This window comes from Paramacrobiotus metropolitanus, unplaced genomic scaffold (genome assembly GCF_019649055.1).
Source record: "Paramacrobiotus metropolitanus isolate TYO unplaced genomic scaffold, Prichtersi_v1.0 Parri_scaffold0000004, whole genome shotgun sequence".
In the NCBI taxonomy this organism is placed as follows: domain Eukaryota; kingdom Metazoa; phylum Tardigrada; class Eutardigrada; order Parachela; family Macrobiotidae; genus Paramacrobiotus; species Paramacrobiotus metropolitanus.
The window spans coordinates 1,857,584-1,876,540 of record NW_026570224.1 but is presented as its reverse complement, the minus strand read 5'-3'; the positions used below and the strand labels follow the sequence as shown (position 1 = coordinate 1,876,540).

At 41.2% G+C, this 18,957-nt stretch overlaps 2 protein-coding genes across 8 annotated transcripts; one reads left to right on the top strand and one right to left on the bottom strand.

The window, feature by feature from the left end:
• The first annotated feature begins 482 nt into the window (after positions 1-482).
• Positions 483-5,662, top strand: LOC129601802 (bromodomain-containing protein 7-like). The gene is made up of 9 exons (XM_055500705.1): positions 483-1,064; positions 1,198-1,557; positions 1,658-1,768; positions 1,876-2,123; positions 2,187-2,307; positions 2,383-2,545; positions 3,973-4,117; positions 4,419-4,888; positions 5,241-5,662. The coding sequence occupies exons 1-9, from the start codon at positions 645-647 to the stop codon at positions 5,339-5,341; spliced, it is 2,139 nt and encodes a 712-aa protein (XP_055356680.1). The 5' UTR covers positions 483-644; the 3' UTR covers positions 5,342-5,662.
• On the bottom strand, positions 5,568-18,690 carry LOC129601812 (transcription factor Sox-5-like). 7 transcript variants are annotated; one of them, XM_055500747.1, is made up of 7 exons: positions 18,533-18,690; positions 18,236-18,465; positions 7,902-8,407; positions 7,050-7,683; positions 6,713-6,895; positions 6,532-6,631; positions 5,568-6,386 (listed from the first exon to the last, which is right to left on the bottom strand). In XM_055500747.1, exons 3-7 carry the CDS (start codon positions 8,403-8,405, stop codon positions 6,212-6,214), a joined length of 1,596 nt encoding a protein of 531 aa, XP_055356722.1. In that variant the 5' UTR covers positions 8,406-8,407; positions 18,236-18,465; positions 18,533-18,690; the 3' UTR covers positions 5,568-6,211. The 7 variants fall into 7 exon arrangements, with proteins under 7 accessions (XP_055356722.1, XP_055356734.1, XP_055356714.1 ...); XM_055500759.1 differs by lacking the exons at positions 18,236-18,465; positions 18,533-18,690 and adding an exon at positions 9,874-10,198 and having other exon boundaries at positions 5,568-6,271; positions 6,331-6,386; XM_055500739.1 differs by lacking the exons at positions 18,236-18,465; positions 18,533-18,690 and adding an exon at positions 9,874-10,198 and having other exon boundaries at positions 5,568-6,243; positions 6,331-6,386.
• Positions 18,691-18,957: the final 267 nt, after the last annotated feature.

Sequence of the window (18,957 nt, the reverse complement as noted above, 5' to 3'; positions counted from 1 at the left end):
AATCGTCGGGGTAAACCTTTGCTTGTAAATTACTACCCATAAATACTTCTGCAGATACTACTCGTAAATTTTTGAAATATTAAGTGCAGTAAAACGCATTAAGTTTTGGAAATCATTGAAAAATAAAAATTTCCAACGACCTTTGCGACAAACGCGAATTTACAATCGTCAAGTTGGAAAATTTACGATTATCTCATATATTTGTTCACAACCAATTAAAAAAAATGTTGATAATTTGTAGTGCTTTTAGTCCATTGTACAGTAGGTTACTAGGTACTATAGTAAAGTAATTGTCGCTTAAAGTCAATATTAATATGGCTCAGATAAAATAAATAGTAAAAAAACAGGGCAGTGAAACTTCTGCTTCCGCTTCGAGATTTACAACTGTCCATCGCCAAGAGGAGGCGACTTGTAAGCCCTATCGAACGCCATGCCAACTGCGAGGGTTGTTTTATCGTCATTCGCTATGCTATCGTCATTCGTCAGCAGCCGTCTAGACTGTAGAGTCTCTCGACTGCAAATTTTCCCCAAAACTAGTCAAAAGTTCGTTATTTTTGTGGGGGAATGCCAGTTAAGACCTTAACTCACAAAGTTCAGTGGATAAAAATTCTTGGAGTGCATTTATAGTGTAATCTTTAGTTACTATGTCGCTCAAGCGAAAAATTCGCATTCCTAATCTTTCCAAGTCGACCAATGAATTAGCTGTTGAAGTTGCACAGGAGGACGCTGCGAAATCCGTATCTAGCGATGATCCGTTTACTTTCCCGGGGACGGGCAGCGGGAGTTCCAGTATAACTTCCGAAGGGCAAAATCCTGGGAAGGTTCCCCGTTTGGTGTTGAAATTGGGATCAGCCATCAAGAACCGCAGTGCCGAAGCCGAGTCCTCGTCTAATCTGTCCCTACACAGTCCGTCTCCAGGTTTGTTGGGCTCCTCGACCAACGATTCCGTGGCTAGTAGTCCAGCATCGAGTCGGAAAGAGAAAAAAGCCCGTGGTAACAAACGAGATAAAAGTGGTCGTAAAGCTAAAAGGAAGAAGAAGCAGGAAGAGGAAGTCAGTGTTAACGTAAGTTGATTTTCCTTGATTTTTATTTGTACTCTTATTAGTCTTATAAACAACTTTTGTTAGTGTTTGTATGAGCAGTTGCTTCCCTTGTTTGCCGCTTACTGAAATTAAATAATGATGGAAATTCTGATAGGATTTATACCAGAACATCGACAAGAGAACATCGAGTCCTGTGAAATCAGATTCGGCGAGTACATCATCGACTGCCTTGCCATTCTTCGACGCTCCGGTTCCCCTTGTTCCCGTCGCGCCTTCACCCGCTGTTCCGTCGGCAATTCGGTCTCCAGTTCAGAAGCCCGCGGAACCATTTGAGCAGCTATTAGAATATTATTTAGTCTATCTGGAGCGCAAAGATGACAAGAAGTTCTTCGGCTTTCCCATCACGGATATCATCGCACCGAATTATTCGTTGTTAGTTAAGCATCCCATGGATTTCAGTACCATGCGAAAAAAACTAGCGCGTGGTTGGTACGAAAATCTGCCACAGTTCAAAGTGAGCTTTCGACTGTCTATTTGTATTTCATCGCCCCTACCTCCTGGTCTTTATGGGTTGGATGGTTGTGTGAATATTTCATTATATTTTTTTTTTGCAGAATGACTTCGAGTTGATCTGCAGTAATGCTATGACATATAACATGCCGGATACTATTTACTATCGGGCTGCCAAGAAATTATCTAGAATCGGCCAGAAACTGATGAGCAAGGTTTGTACTGATTTTGCTTTGATGGGGATAGCGAAAATTACATGTGAAATCAGTTTTTTAAGCATTTAAATATCTTTTAATGTTTTTACTAACAATGTGCTTTTCAGGAACGTATTCAGTACGCCAAACGTAGCGTTCAAGGCATTGACTCTATTCCACAAGAAATACTATGCTTCGATGCTCCTCCAGCTGTTGTGACATCCCGGCAACTTCCCCAATCGCTTCTCGCTGCACAGCAGGGTCCTTCGACGTCTAGTGGTGAAACAGAAATAATTGCGGCTGCTCCGTTACCAGAAGATATTGTCGATATTAAAGAACCCATGACATCGCCGACTATGTCACCGTCTAAATTCAAGTACTGCATTTGTTGGAGGGTTTCTCATTAAATCCACGATAAGAAATTTTATAAATGATTTAGAACTGGAAGTCTGTCTGGACCGTACGAAAATATTCCACAAGAGAACGCCGAGGAAATTTTGGAAGAGTTGCGAAGAGCTGGCAGAGCAATGGCTGATCAACTGGCAACACGGAAGCCAAATGTGAGAATGTTTAGGCATTGGTACAATACGATTGCAATATGATAGCGAAATCGTTTACTAACTGATTGGTTTCAGTTAATAATGCCCAAAAGAATGCCAGATGGAAGCGTTACGTTAAACTTGCTAAATCCAGATTCGAAGAGCACTCTGACGATTGGTGCCCTGGCTGGACCGATCAAAGTCGGCAGCGATCGATTGCCGACCTTTGACACACGACTGAAAATGGATGCTGCCACAGGTATCTTATCTCAGTGTTATAGACGTAGTTGTTGTGATGGGCCACTGGATTTGTGGAGGAAAGGGCTGTATATAACAGGTGAGCTTCTAAAGTATCAGTTTGCGAGCTACTAAAGTGGAAACCGGTTTTGTTTTTCTCCTGGGTTTGGGCAAGCGGTATTTTTCAATAATTTTCGCTAATCCCCAGTGAGATAAAGGAATTTTATCTGATACGATCCCGTTATAATTTATCTCTGTGTAACGATTTGAAAATCAGATACACTATTACAAAGCTGAAGTTTCCAGGAAATATCCTCTGACAGCGTTATGTTCTTGGTTTTCTTTGCAGATTGTAAAAAGTGCCGAAGAAGGATTTGGAACTTTAATTCCGTCGAGTGCTGACTTTTGAATTAGTAGCGCTTCATGTATGAAGGTGAGGCAATATCATGTTTGTCGCAGTTAACCAATGCTGTGAAAGTTTTGCGCAAGATTTCGGATTTCTCTCTGCTGTCGCATTTGTGTGTTGCCTCGAGCAGTATTCAAAGACAGCAAGAGATAGATCATTTTCGATTTGATCTCCTCTTCGATAGTTATCATAGGGGATTTGCACGTCGAAAACAGTGACCGTTATAATTTTATTAACACTTTAGTGCTGCTTAAACATAATAGATAGCAACTATGGCTATCACTGATTATTAAATATTAAGTATGCCTGTTTTCGTTACAGATCGCATATATGCTGTCCGGGCCGGTTGTGGCAGCGACGATCCTATCGCTAACAGAGGTAATTTTTATTTACGAGTGCTCCTTGAATTAATCTATTACAGCTTCTGTATTTTTGTAAAATAAGCTGAATTTAGTAATAGGAATTAGGTATTGCTTAAATGCTGCCTAATCCGATTCTGCCCCTCGTACTTTGAGACGGTGGCTGTTAATTGTGTGCTATCCGTTCAAGCGTTACGAGAAGATCAGTTCTGATCAATTTCGGTGCTGTTTGACTGATTTGTCAAACGGCTTCAGAGATCGGTACAAAAGACCCTTGCGCGTTGCTTGCTACTTGTCATTCGTTATCTTAATTGCTTCCTTTTTTGTTGCAGGTTTTAACTTTTTCTGGAGACAGCAAATGAACTGGCTCGGTAAGTACTTGAAAGTGAATCTTTATTTGTCAGGCAATATTTTGCATGGATGTATCTTACTTTGCTAAGTACTGGCGGTGATGTATCCTGTACTTATCTCGAGTAAGAAAAATTAGCGTTAAATTCTGTTTCGATAAATTTGGCTATCTGATATCCGGAACTGACACTAAGCAGAATTTGAACATTTTACAGGCTGGCGTTCAGTTCATTGGCATATCGGCATTCCTTGGTGGCTCATCACACCAGCTCCATTATTCTTGTCACCGTTTTGATTTTTCTTCTTTTTGTCTAAATTGGTCGTAATTCAAAACAGTGCTGGAGAAGTATTACAAAGACTATGGATCATTTTCATCACATGCCCCTCTATACGATTCCAAGGGTTCAATTTTCACTAAGGAGGAAGTGGACATGCTTCGTTCGGCATACGGCAGCGATAAAGGCATAGCTTACGCAGAGAGGTAAGATTAAGCGGTAGTTTGATAAAGGAATGGCTGGTTAAATAAAGAGTTTACTGTAAATACTGTATGAACGTGAAACAGTATTGAAATTTGTTCGATTTTATGATAAAGACAAAGCGAAACCTGGAACTTCCGATTTTTAATATTTCGTGCTATGAGTGCTATATGATGGTGCTCCCAAGTCTAATTCAGTATTGTTGTTTTGTTTGTCCAACGAATGATTTCATTATGCTTTAATTTGGCAAAATACGTTTGCAAACATTCTAATGGTCATTGAAACTTGCAATGATTTGTTGTTCAGTCTGATGCGGTGGGGCCAACAAGTGCGGCATCCGGTGGTGAAACGCAGTATTGAAAAACTGATCAACGATGCTTCCGGAGGGGATCATAGTGAGGTGGTATATCTGTTAAATGAGCGCATCGTGACCCGTGCGGAAGAGGACAAGAACAAATGGCTCAACGCCGCCGCGCTCACAGGCCGCGATGATCTGCTTCCCCTGGAAGGTGTCGACCGGTGTGGCACGGACATGATGGAACAGCTGCGTACACTGACCAACGAAGGGATTGATGTGGGATTTCTCGATTCCGTCAGTCCGGATATGATGCGGCCCGGGACTGCTGCCAAGGCGAGCGGTGATGTAGAATCGTTGTTGACGTTAAATGGCGAAATACTACATCAGTTATACCTGGAGCAAACGAAACGGTTGGCTACTGCTCCCATAGTACATTTGGGAAATGTACCCACGCCAAGCGAAACAGAATGTTCTTTAGGTTGGTTGAACTACTTGGTTTTTACTAGCGGACGCTTTGATACTGTATGTCGGTGATGAGATACGTGCATAGAAAGTTACGTGATCGGCTGCCATTGTCCATTTTTTGAAATAGCTTTCAGTTTCTGGAATGTTCGGTATTTTCTTGTTGAACTTAGCTGTCTTGAACGTTTTAGAGTTCTAAAATTTTATCGTTCTAATTTTAAATCTTTTATTCAGTTTTTGAGGGCGTGGTACTGATCCAATGCGAACTTCATGATTCTCAAGTTTTCAATCTGAAACTTGTCGTCGCGTTTTATTAGAAGGGTTGAACGTTTCTAGTTAATAATTACATATTGTCTTCAATTTTTCAGCGGAAATGGCAGTTGCGAATTTGTCAAAGCTGATTGGATCTACGGCTCCTAAAGATGTTGTGTCCAGTTTCGGAACGAGAAAGGCCTTGAACTTAATTTAATTAATTATTCTGCTTTACGTCTTGTTATTGATAAGTATTGTTAAATTTATAGGTTGCGCAAGTTAGCGTACCGATTTGGATGTTGTTGTTTTTGTTACTTGGGTTTTATCAGAGTTTTACTTGTTTTTTAATCGTTTTTTTTCTTCTTGCTTGTACTACACATCTAGTCTTCCATGTTAACGTTGGTGCGGTTGCTTATTGTGTGCGGTGTTTCACCGAAGTAGTATTTTCAAATTGATCTTTAATGCTTGCTGAATGGAGTTGACTTGCGAACTATCCTTTATCCAACTTCTATTGAATTAATACATAAAAATACGGGTTTTCTTAGTCATTCACAGTAAGCAACAACCATCAAACAAATAGAACACCAAATGGTTATGGTACAATCGGAAACAGGTTAACGGCATACCTCAATTAACCGTTAGGAACATAACGATCATGCGGCCAAACACCAAAGGGACACACGAACATCGGATTAAGCAGATCTTTTCGAACATGTCAAAACAAACTGCGTTCTTTGTCATGGTGTCGATCTCTGGGGAAAATTCCCATCTATCTCTCCCTCTTTCTTTTATGCAGATGATAATCTGCAAAAACACTCCACGACTAGGTACAGGAACAACAATAACACACAAACGGGAGTATCGGCATGTGTAACAAACAATGGACACGATCGGCGAAATCGCGTAGCATCGGTCCAGGCATAGAGAGAGAGAGAGAAAGAAGAGAGACGTGGGAGAGCGCAGCCGACTCGAAGGGAGCGGAAACGGGGCAAAAACAAAACTGACAAATAGGTGCGCCACGGCACAGGTCCGTTTGTGGGGATACTGTTCCGGTTTGATAATCAGGATCGTGCTTTTTGATTGTCTCTCAGCTGTTGGGCGATCCAACGAAGGAGTGTGCTAGCGAAGAATTGGAAGATTCATCTCCCTGTAGAAGGGTATCGCGCATCTGTTGGCGACGAGATCTCATGAGAGTTTTGTACTCACTTATTCGTAACTTTTTTCCGTCAACCAGACAGGTTCGTTTAGGGCGCGGTCGGTACCTGGGAAAGGTTCAAACATAAAGGGCATTATTAGTGATGCAGCATAAACAGTTATTCGCTTCAGCGAAATCGAACGTGCGAAGGTTATTTAAGACATATTGATCTAATCGTTTGCCCTTTTGCCCATTCACGCACAATGTCTTACCGGTAGTCTGGATGTTTCTCCATATGGAGTTTGCTAAGCCGGGACTGTTCTTCGTAATATGGTTGTTTCTCATCATTTGACATGGCTTTCCAGCGCGCTCCTGAAATGAAAATCCATATACACATGCACTTATGCTTACAGTTACAGCATGGCTGCAGATACACAGAAAACAAACACCCACCTAAAATTTTGCTGATATTCGAGTTATGCATATCCGGACAGGCTTTCAGGATTTTCCTTCGTTCTTCTCGCGCCCATACCATGAATGCATTCATGGGACGCTTGATGTGCGGCTTCTTCGCGTCATCATCCACTCGTTCACGGTGACCTTTTGATTGGCGGCCTTTTGATCCACTCAAGCGCTCTGCAACGAATATCACGATGTGCTATCAGTTATATAAAAATTATTTATGAATGAGCTGTTTTTCATGCGCACTCATAAATGTAGCTAAATTTCTTCCACAACAAGAGTTACTAAATGCCGTATGGGCACAGAGTAGGAACAAGATCAACGGTACCATTGACGATCATTTCCTCATCCGACAAGTAATCCAAATCGTCCTGCATCACATTCTTCCCCATCATCGAATGCATACTGGACCGGTAGTTATCCGAATACTTGGCCCGTTCAAGAAACGACGCTGCACTGAGCATGGACAGGTCATCGCGGTGGCGGTCCGCTGCAGCCGCCGCGAACCGCGGCTTCGTCAGATCCATGGCATCCGCGTGACGCTGATGAGCCGTGTTTGAGCCGGATGACGCTGTTTTGATTGGCCGGTTCTGTAGGCGACCGGAGAGATTCAGCGGTGCACCGCCGATGTCATCGTTGTGTGCGTCATGCGAGCGTTTGTGCTCATTGTGAGTTTTACTGGTGGGCCAGTCGGTGCCGGCTGCTGTGAGTGAAGGAGCCATGGCGGAGAAAGGAAGTCCGGGGATCTGGGCCAGAAACGGATAGCAGTGCAGCATGCCCCACATGGCCGCATTGGTTTGGGCATCCGTGGCTGCCGCCGGCAGGAGAAGGCTGGGTGAACCAGTCGACGAGACAGCGGAGGATTTTGGCGATGCTTTGCCGTTCTTGGTCACCGGCGTATCCGGGCGGGAGCTTGGCGACAAATGGTTGCTGTGACCATTGGTCGTCACTGGAACCGAATTCTGCAACAGGGAAACACTGATTCTGAAAGCATTCCAGTTTAATAAAGCACTGTTCTGCATTACATGCATTACTACAGTAAATCACTATTGCTGGCGTAATGACTAATAGTGTCGATTCTGATATCGCAAATCCACGTGACAATCAATAGCAGATAATTAGGTGACACTGAAGTGGCACTAGTAAATTTTCTAGCACGTCCGACGCGTACACAACCTACTTGGTCCTTGTTTAAGTTCCGCAGTCTGTCCCGCGCATTCCTCACACTGCTGATAATCTGCTGCAAGCACAGCTCTTTATGGTCCGACGCCAGATCGTTCTCGCCCAGAATGGCCGCAATCAGTTTGGCATGCTCCCGCATGTAAAACACCATCAGGCCTTCATCCGTCAGATTCTTCGACCCGGCAACCGGCGAAACCGACGTGCGACGGGGAGAGATTTCCTCCTTGACGCGGCGCGAACACTCCCCGGGACTTTCCGGTTGGACCTTGATAATACTCTCGCCATCGGCCTGACTGCCGCTCGGATCCGACACATCGGAGCCGGTGGGCACGGGCGAACTGCTGTCAGCTGGCAGCTGGGCATCCATTCTGGAATCAGCGTCAGCTGGCGGCAGTGTGACACTGGATGGGGCCGGTGTGCAGCTGGCGGCGTCAGCACTACTCACGGACGGCATGCTGACGGTGGGAATTTTACAAGGTGTACTCTTACGTCGTGATGGCATGTCTACAGGGGAAGAAAGGCAAAAAGTTGACACGACAGACAATGATCATTTTTCTCTTTCTCTCTCTCTCTCTAGTCTCTCGCTTGGCGCTGTACAATAGATTTGGCCACAGGTAGTACACTACTAAGCATTCGGCGTTTCATGGTCCGCCGCACGCGAAAAACAACGACATATACATAAGAATAAAAATCAGTGTTGCTGTTGATTGCCTTAAGTTGCCCATTGGTTTTTATCGTTGACTGTTAATCATTGAAAGAGACTACACAATTGGCTCACTCATATAAGGGGTTTTTTCGGTTAGTGTTTCACTTTGATAGCCATCAACGAAAATGAATAAAAATCTGCTACCGTCTCGACTGGCTTGTTAACACCCGGCAAATAATCGTTTACTGCTGCGACGTCGTTGCATGGCCAGTACTTGTGCTGCTGTTGCACCACTGTGCAGTGCGATTATAAAAGATAAAAATATTTTCTTCAACCGATTAAACAAAGCGACAAAAGCACACGGTAGATCGCCGGCGTGAACAATGCTCCGTCATTTTCCAACACGGAACGAAGGGCGGTCAGAATGGAACAGAGTGCATATTGCACTGTGTACTGTAGTACAGTACCGGAGTGTACGCAAGCGTTATGCGTGATAAATAATGAGCGAATTTCATTTGATATAAACCGGTTCATGCTGCCTTTCAGCTGGGAATTCAATGAGGAAAAGAATGCTTTGATTAAGATCAGCGCCGAAGCCAGACGATAATATTGTGTCAGAGAACAATAGGATCTCATTTGAAAATCGATCAATGATTGCAGCACATTCAACGTGACTTGCATTGTGGCGCATACACACAAAGTGGAGTGAGTACGTGCCGAATCCCAGCTACATTTTCTGTTTCGGAATTATTCTGATCGCGATCTCACTGCCCAGAAAGGCACCTTCATAATAATACTACGCTGAGAATGCAGACAAAACAATTGTGCTTCGGACTGGAAACAACATGTTTACGGACTAGGGACAGACAATTACAGTTCGCTTGCACTACTGTTTAATTGAACTGGGGTCACAACCGCATTTACAATATGTAAGTAGCGAGTAATTTTCAACCTATTACATCACAGACAACTTGTAAAGTTTTCTCAACAAAATGTCACATGTCGAAAAACGTAATCAAATGCGCATTTCGGTGAAATACAGTTTGTATACTTATTTCTGCTTTTAAGATTACAGCCTATCGTTCTTCTACCGTAATCATCTAGGGACTCTGCTGGGCTACTTTGACGGTTCTAGTGCAACGTGTAAATGTTATGCGCAATGGCATCAATTTGCGTAAGATTACAGTACCTTACTTCTACTTGCTAACTAACAATTTCGTAATTCCACTCTACTTTAACTAACCGTTTATAATTGGTATTTTCATTTATGCTTATAACGTACCACAAAAATAAAAGATACAGACATTAATATCAACAGTTTTACCATTCAAGGAAGTCCAAGTCAAGAAAGAATGCATCATCTTGGAACTACTCGTGTTAGTCCACAGAGCACCGTCATGAGATTTCGACATAATTCTATAGATAGATAGCGTTTATGATGAAACTGATGCAAGCACTTTTCGATTGCCGGATGATATGATGGCACAAATATCAAGTAATTAAAGTATACCAGTCACCTCTTACACTGGTTTTCCTAATAATTAATGAAAGAATTTAAGCGCAGCATAGTCCTAGAAGTGTCTTTTCAATCATTTGAAAATTTCTCGATTGTCCAAATACCGTCAAACAAACAATAAATGTTGCTCAAGATTTTCTTAATCCCTTAAGGAAACGGAAAACAATCCAATCTTACGTTCACATCGGAGCGCAACTGCATTGAACCGGAGAAAATTTAAAACCGCCCGTCTTCATACGACACCAGCCAATCGAACGCGTCTTCTCAATGAAATATACAAATGCCGCCAAATTTCGCAGTCATTCCGCACTGCCTTATGTTACTCAAACCACTCCTTCGGTGTGTTATGCTCGATTTCCTGATAATCACTAGACGATGAGAATCCGCACGATGAATGGGATTTTAAATTTAGAACAAAAGCACCGGCGACAAACAACTTTCCGAAGACATTTTGGGCTTAAGTTGTAACGTACGACTAAACTTCAGACTCGCAGATGCCGTCGCATAAATCAACAGATAAACTGCCTGTACATATATCCAATGCTATTACTTGCCATGCAATATGGTCATGCGTATTATTGTAGTGGTTTAGTCATAATCTTAGAGATTAACAGAAACTGATTAAGGGTTTTCTATTACAGTTATATATATGAAATTAACATTATATTGTTCTCTCGTGTAAAGCGCATTTTTCGTTCGTTGTAAACCAATTTTTAAGGCATTTAAACCGTTGGTTTTTTTGTTCCAATTTTTAAGTAACTAACCCCGGCAATCGAATCTGCCAGACAATGGTTTCATACTTTGATGAATTTTTGCCGATGCGATGCGTATAGTTGCACTCGTACGTATTGTATTTGTAAGTGTAGTGCGTAAGTAGTTTCGCACACCCACCCGCAGTTCAACTTGGATTACAACTGATAAGTTACGACATCAAATTGAGAAAACCAGATTGAGAATATATAACAATAAAACATCTTCATTGCTCGCTTGGTAATCAACAGGCCACAACGTGCGTTCGAGGTGGTTCATTAAAATAAAATAACCTTAAGAGCCGGGGCCACTTTACACAACAATAGTGCAATGCACAAGCTAAGCGCTACACTATGTAACAGTCTGAGCATCAGAAAAGCGATTGTGTTTAGGTAAAACTTTAAACTCCAAAGAAGACAAGCGGCCTATTAGATTGTTAGAGGCACACAAACAAGTAAGACTTTCATATTAAGCCAAAAAGATCTCAAGCGAAGTGATTGATAAGGAGGGGCGAAGAAGAACGACCGACCGATGTCGACCGGATGCGCGCACACATAGCGATACGTAGTGCAGTGTATATACCGTTTTACAATTGCATATTAACCTAGAGAAGAGCGGCGGACACAGCCGATCGAGTTATAAGTGTTTCCAGATAAAATTCTAACCCAACCAGACAATGAGCATCTTTCTTTCGACACAACCAGCACCGGACTGTACTATGGACAATAACAGTAGACACTGCAGAACTTTGTTCCGAGGATTTTACCCTTGACAAGGCAAACACCGGTTTCGCAAACACTGACGGGAAAAATAAGCTAAGAATAGACAATTGCTGTTGCAAGCGACGGTTTAAAACCAAAAAGCACTGCAGCTGCAGCCAAGTTAACTCATCCGTACGCTTGGCTATGTATAGATTGGTGCTGCAATGATTGAACAATATATCGGCTTGTATGCAATTGTCGGGAGAGCGAATTTTAATGTGCATGAGAACAAAGCCGGCTATGGTGGCTGTATCTGTATGTGAACCATTCCCATACAGATAAATTCTAAACAAATTTTTGTTTGCTTGACTCAAATGCTAAGAGGCAACAGTCGATCAAATAATACACACAGTCGATTCTCTATCTAAATGCACAATCCATAACTTAAACAAATGCGCCAGCTATGTTAAGCAACCAACTGCTCGAAAATAAAAATGCCTTGTCTTGTTATAGTTACGCATAGAGTATAGAGTGATCATAGAGCATATTTCTAAGCAGATGACTACCGCGACCACACAAGGGGATCCACAAAAAACACAAGCGATGCATGCAAAAGAAAAACATTAACCTGCTGACGAGTTCGCCAAATCTTATTATACATGACTATCGCAATTTGTTGTAAAACAAACAATGAGCTCGTTTCCGCCAGAAAATGGCTTTATTAGTATCTATTCAAGTTCAGCCGGCGCTGCAGCTGAAGCTACTGCATGATACTCATTTTTACGGGGTAATTATGCTGCTGTGATGGATTCGAATTTCGACATACTTATTTTGGATCGCAAAAACCGCTTTCGATAAAGATTATTACCGGAAGTTTTTGCTAAAGAAACTTATTTAACTGCATGTTAAGGAGGTAATATTAAACTTTAGCAAACTGCGAAAAGTTTCATAAGCATGTGTAAGCAACAAGTAAATAGTCAAATTTACGAATTGAATCGATATATAAAGCAACAAGTGCATATTATTCAATCTTTTATTTTTGAGGAAGTGTAACGGTACCGCACCGCACACTTGTACAACTACAAAGAGAATACCGGTAAAAAGCCGGCTTCGTTAGAATGACATTAATGTTTGTGTCAAAATAACTTTTGTAAACGTTTTGTAATAAAAAAACAGCAACAGGAAGAAATTTCATCTGTTTAAAGAAAACGAAGAATGATCGTATATCAAGTAATACCGGATGAGCTTGAACTGCGAACAGCGGTGCACGAATCACGATAGCATTTACGAACTCTACGTTCCAAACAATTCTTGTTGCTGTTTGTGATCACTAACAGCAGATCATTTACCGGCAAAATGCGTTTCCTTGAGCATTATCAGCGTACTTGTGGTTAAAGTCCCATATACGGTATTCTTATCGAAGTCGTTGCGCAGTTTTAAGTGTGTACGATTCTTGCCATTATTCGACATTCCTGAACGAAATCAACAAATAATCACAAGACGTCGAACAACGCAGCATAACACAATGAGAAAAAAGCGCATATAAAGAACAATAACCTACCGCTGTACTGAGTGATACTGTATACTGTACTCATCACCTCCCGTACGGTAGTCGGTATATAGGTGATTCTACCGTAAAAGCATGCCCAAGTGCGATATTAGCGCTTTACACTCATAAAATGGGTGCATAAAGAATTCTAATACGTCAGATTTTAAGTATTTGTAAAAAATATGTTGCACTTTTTAAGCCCAATAAAAAACATATCAGCCTGAACTAAATCGGCATTAAAACGGTACAACTCGTAACCCGCTAAATTAAATACCTCCGTATGGCAGTTCACTTTATACATTTGTTTTACAAACGATGGGCAAGAGATCTGGTCTAGATACAAGTTCTTTTCACAAGGGACAAAATACTCATTCGTAGAGCTTAACAAACCCACCTATGCTCAAGTTATACAGCTGTGCTAAGAAACTTATGCGGAGCAAGAAGTGCGAGAAAGTACTACCAAGTACAAAGACGTTTTTACCTGCTGAACGAGGGACTCGGGAAAGAAGTGCGCTTCCGGTGGCCGGAAACGGTAATCGTAAGGACATAGTCTGGGTCACATAGGGATATCGACAAAGCCGGTCAGATTAATGCCGGTTATTAAGAATGGATTTTGGTTTTCTCGCGGTTGCGCACACATGAGTCGTTAAAACGCTGCTTTCCAAAGTGTTCTGTTGTTAGCTGTACGGATAGGAAAAGATGTAAGAAATGATGATGGGCGATCAGGACGGCAACTTTTCAACTTTATGCGCCTGTTATTCAAGCTCAACTTTCCTTCTCCTTTTCTTCTGTGTGCAACAAATGCCGTCTCTTGCACATATAGCCTGATACACCACTCTTTGCTCTATGACGTATTCAATTTTAGTATCTACGGTAGCTGCCCGTGTGCTGTACTGTTGTGATCTGTCCCTTGACTGTATTGCATTTGCAGGGATGTCTTTAGTTTTAAACTTTACAATGGGACGGCCTATTAACATGTGTTCTCGCAATCTAGTCTGTTATGCGAGTATGTCGAGTGTGGAACGAAACGACAGCTGCCCAGATCAAGAAACCAGTCTATTGTTTAGAAGCCTCCACTTCAATGATATCTCCTAATGATATACCAACGCTATTCTTAGCTTGACCCATTTCAGATTTCTAAAGTAATCAGCGATCGTTAATTGCCTATAGTGTGCGTCGTCAGTGAAACAAGACATGTAATACTATCGTATTCGTCCTTATGCGCTACGGTATACGCGCTTGTACATTATGATTGCCTCGACACAGGAAGTGCGCGGAGGATAAGTAACCTTATAAACCGACAGTGAAATTATCACAAACGTACCCTATATACGAATATGCATCCAATTGTTGCGCAACGCAACCAAGTCTGAAGTTTAAACACCATTATTTTACTAATGCTGCAACTTGCACGTGTGACCTGAGAACGTTTAAGACTGTATACCAGTGTTTTCAGAAAAGCGAAAGAAAAGACACCAGCACTGACATCAGAATATGCGTCCACAAACAATAAGCTTTGAAGGATGTGCAGATTGTGTTCAGTCTGTATCTCGTGCGGCTAAACTGGGAATATTTTACAACACTCTACGCACAAAATATGTGAGAATTCATACATTTAAATGCACTGTGTTTCATTGTTTTAAATAATAAAACAAAATTTATCTGTGTATAGGGGTTACATTTAGATTAGAATCTGAATTTGTGAGATCTTTACTTGTGTAACTGTTTAAAATTTAGGTTGCTATTGCGCATACAGGTAGTGTGTTGCCGCTTCTGCAAGGGAAAGAAAAATAGATCTCAGCAACGCCAGCATCTGAATATCTATATTCTCTAATCACTACAGTACTCGTGCGGTTTTAACTTGCTGTACATATATGTTACATGTCAGTCTTGTGTTCTGATATAAAAATAATTTGTTGCTGTGAAGAATCGAACATTCTCCGGCATATTACGAGGAAGATCTCTCGAAAAAGAGCATCTTGTCTTGACAAACATGAAAGAAAAGCTTGAGATGATATCCATAAATGGAGGCCATTATAATATGCACAGTATGGTCTGCTAATAATAACATTCCATTCGACGGTTTGGAGTTGCTTGTCTTGTTGCTTGATTTGCACACACAGAGTACTACTGCACGGCTATGAAATTTGCTATTTTGCATCTTGCTGCTGCATTCTAGTATCGCATATGACAGCAGCCACATATCTATCCACTGTTTGAAAGATAAAGAGAGTCGGGTTAAATAATTATGATGATCATGTCGAGCTTTAGAGCTGAAGGATGTATGTATGGGATTCTATTTTTAACAACTATTTTTCTATTGCTTGCACTTTTCGCTAACACTCAGTTCAAGCTAAATCTTGACAAAGCGATCCCCTTCGCTTTCAGCATGGTGCAGAACCTAGTTCAGTGCACATACAATATTAACGGAAAGTGACCATCGAGATTTAAAAGTTACACTCGCTAAAGCCTGAAACATCAAAGACTACGTTTATAAAATCTAATCTGCACGTCTCTGCTGTGGTAGACCAATTCGTATTTTTGTAAAAGCAATTTTATTTTCCGATTATGTTGGCATCTTCGTATTAATGCTAAAATCTGATAAATCAATGATCAGTTCCTTCAGCAAATGTTATTCCTGAAGCGGGATAATATGTTGAAACAAAACATAGACTCAGTTCTCAAAATGGTTTCCATCGTAATCGAAATGCAGATTAACAGACAAATGACATTTATGTATAACAGTTACCATCTAAAGTAGATCTATATACAAGCTACAATAAACACATTCAACAAATTGCTGCAGGTTAAGAATAATCATTGCTTCGAAACATTGCAAGCCGCAATGTGTGTTGGTTGCAGCCACACGGTGTATTTCTCGGTTTTCTCCACTGTTCTCAATAACGATGTACTTTAATTCAAGGTTTTTAAATTACTTATTAGAACTCTGAGAACAGCGAAGAGTCTACTCGAGAAACGATCATGAAAGCACTGCTGCCGAGACAAAACCGGGACTCAGCAAATGCCTTTATAGTGTGCGAACAATGAGGCGTGCGTACGTACTGCTGCAGTTTTAGTGAGAAATCCATTGCGCCGAGCGGCGCGGTCAGTTCAGTTCGCATTCCAGTGAATCAGTCGGCCACTTGAGGTCAGCCGTCAGCGGTCTTTTCTAAACAAGTCCTATTAACCCAATGCCTTAATAACCAACATGTCTGGATCGGATTCGCTGCAGCTTATAGTGACCTTGTAACCCCGCCCCGCCGGGATGCAGATCGATCCAGCCCCAAATCTCTATTGTGCCTATCTGATTTCTCTCGCTGACCGGCTCGTTGGTCACTGACCGCTGTTGTTGCATCTAGTGCAATACTGCACAATCGGCAGTGAGTTGAATCAAAACATGGATGCATTACACGTGGTTCTACCTCCACGGTAATTACGCCACCGAAAACAGCAAATAATCCGGGAAATTTAACAACATTATGGTTGACTGTAAGAAGTACTGGCGATAAGCAGTTGTTATGGTTGTTATGACATTCGCATCGCAACATCAGAAACCGCACCGGTACCGCACATGCTCCACAGTACGGCTTACTAATTGCAGAAATTTTCTGCAATACAAAAAACTCCAGAAATATGACTCCGATTTAACACAAGACACGCCCGATTTCGACTCGAAATCTTTGATTGAACTGGGCACCTCGAAATTTTTGAGGTGCCCAATTTAGTCAAAGATGGTAGCATAGAGCATTTGCATTCCGCGTTCACATGTTTGGTTTTAACCAATAACCCACTCAAAACAGTAGAAAGTTCCCGGAGTGGACAATACATACGCTATCAACAATAACAAGTTAATTTTAACAGTTTATAAACAATGCCCTTCGTAGTATAGTGCACATTAGCGGTATGCACTAGAAACACAAGCTAAGTAAATTCGTTGTGACCAGTATCATTCATGTACTTACGAACTGTTAGAGAAAGGTACTTGTTAGTATATTAATTTTGTAGCCTTGCTCAATAATACGATATCGCTGCCTACGTGCGTATTAATTTTTGAATAGACAGTTGTGTGGTTGCGCTACTGATACCCATCATCATCCTACTGCAACTTTTACCTAGGGTAGCTTAATGGATCTGTTTTGAAAGTTATATCTTCCCTGCGTTACATTGATTTATAGTTCCCTGTCCTATCGGAAGCCTTTACCACTATAGCTTGCTTACCGGTTAGTAATGTTATTTCATCACACATAACACCAATACACAACTGCATATGCAGACAATATTGTTTTAAGGAATGCCGAAATTAATACAACAAATACCAGCACCATCACAGTAATATCACCGGTCAGTAAAACGAGCATTTCGGAGCGACTTCTTGTTTCCCTCCCAACAACGTTAAAAAGATTAATTATAATATACTGCCAAAAATATACCATTTTTCCAACTGTCAAAGAAAATCTAACGAAGGATTTTAGAGAGGCACATCTTTAATTTGGACTATTCGTATTTTATGTTATTTCTATCCAAATAAATTAATAGCATTTGTATATGTATATATATATATGACACAAATATCAAGATTTGCAAATAATTATATGAGTACTCGTAGTCAAATGCAGCGCGTATTGTGTATTTCCTACAGTTATTAAAATTAATACAAATACCAAGATACACTATCCGATCGTACCTTTGCTGACATTTTCCAAAAGAAGCATGCTGACAAGCACATAACACGATGTGCCGCTTTTAGAAAACTTAGACCGCACTAAACATTTTGAAATAATTTCTGTGAGAGAGGCTTTAAGTTACAGAAAGTCAGCTATGTCCATGCGAATGGTACAATCCAAAAAATTAAATGTAGTACAAAATTTAAAACCGTTCACATATCTACTGCGTTACTTGTCTGAAATACAATACTCCATCCACTAAGTACCAAAATATTAGATACATAATTCTGTAGTTGTGTAGATGTGCAATATGCGCACTGATGGAATGCAACGGAACTCTTGTGCGCTATAGGACAGGTAGACAGCAAAGAGACGTACAGATAAAAAATGTTTTAATTACCTAGAGTAGTGTCACCAATACTGTTCTACAACTAATACCAGCGTGTTTTTTTTAAAAAATTTATACATATTTCTGGCATTCCGTGTGCGAACGCTAGTACACTTACTTCCTTTCCGCAGTTTGCTTGGTCAGAAGTATTCAGTTGGTGAGAATCTGGAAACGGTCAAGACCACTTGTTTTCACCGGAAGCCGTGCACCAAACTGGCACCCTTACATAGGAGAATTGTCTCGTTTAGAGGACTTGGCGCTTAAATGTACAACATTTAGCCTGATAGCACCGGTAAATGCGTCTGGATGCGGGACGTGTTGAAATTTTCATTGCATGTGGAACAGTACCTAAGAAAGTCATTAAATATTAAAGGGAACTGCTTGATTCTGACCCTTATATGGGGAAGTTTCTTACAATTCGGAGAACGCCATTGTTATACGACATGACAGTGCTGGGACTGGCGCTATATCCCGGATTTGGGTAACACCGCACAAGTAGACAACACGTACGAGTGCATATATATCTCCAGCCACTGTTATGTAGCCCAGTTGTGGAGATTATCAGGAGAATAGATTGAACGTCAATTCCCCATTTGAATGAATTCCTGAACAACATGCTTTCTCTTCCTCAGTACAAATGGAAAGCAGGGATGACCTGTTCTGTTCTAAGCCTTGATGTATAATAAAAGAATATTGATTTTCCTGGCTCCGATCCGAGACAATCACAATGGTTCGGCGATCTGGCCGTTTCCTTGCGCATTGCCAGCACAATGCAAGTTTTAGATCAATGCATCATATATGTGTGTGTATATACATACATATACTGTGTTGCCTGTGTGT

Excerpts from the sequence above, each read along its gene's own strand:
- LOC129601802 (XM_055500705.1), top strand. The coding sequence starts at position 645 with ATGTCGCTCAAGCGAAAAATTCGCATTCCTAATCTTTCCAAGTCGACC. Across the intron at positions 2,308-2,382 it reads TGGCAACACGGAAGCCAAAT|TTAATAATGCCCAAAAGAAT; the intron begins GTGAGAATGTTT and ends GATTGGTTTCAG. Across the intron at positions 4,118-4,418 it reads GGCATAGCTTACGCAGAGAG|TCTGATGCGGTGGGGCCAAC; the intron begins GTAAGATTAAGC and ends TTTGTTGTTCAG.
- LOC129601812 (XM_055500718.1), bottom strand. The coding sequence starts at position 9,961 with ATGTCGAAATCTCATGACGGTGCTCTGTGGACTAACACGAGTAGTTCC. Across the intron at positions 8,408-9,873 it reads GACTTGGACTTCCTTGAATG|ACATGCCATCACGACGTAAG; the intron begins GTAAAACTGTTG and ends CTTCCCCTGTAG. Across the intron at positions 6,387-6,531 it reads GAGAAACATCCAGACTACCG|GTACCGACCGCGCCCTAAAC; the intron begins GTAAGACATTGT and ends AACCTTTCCCAG.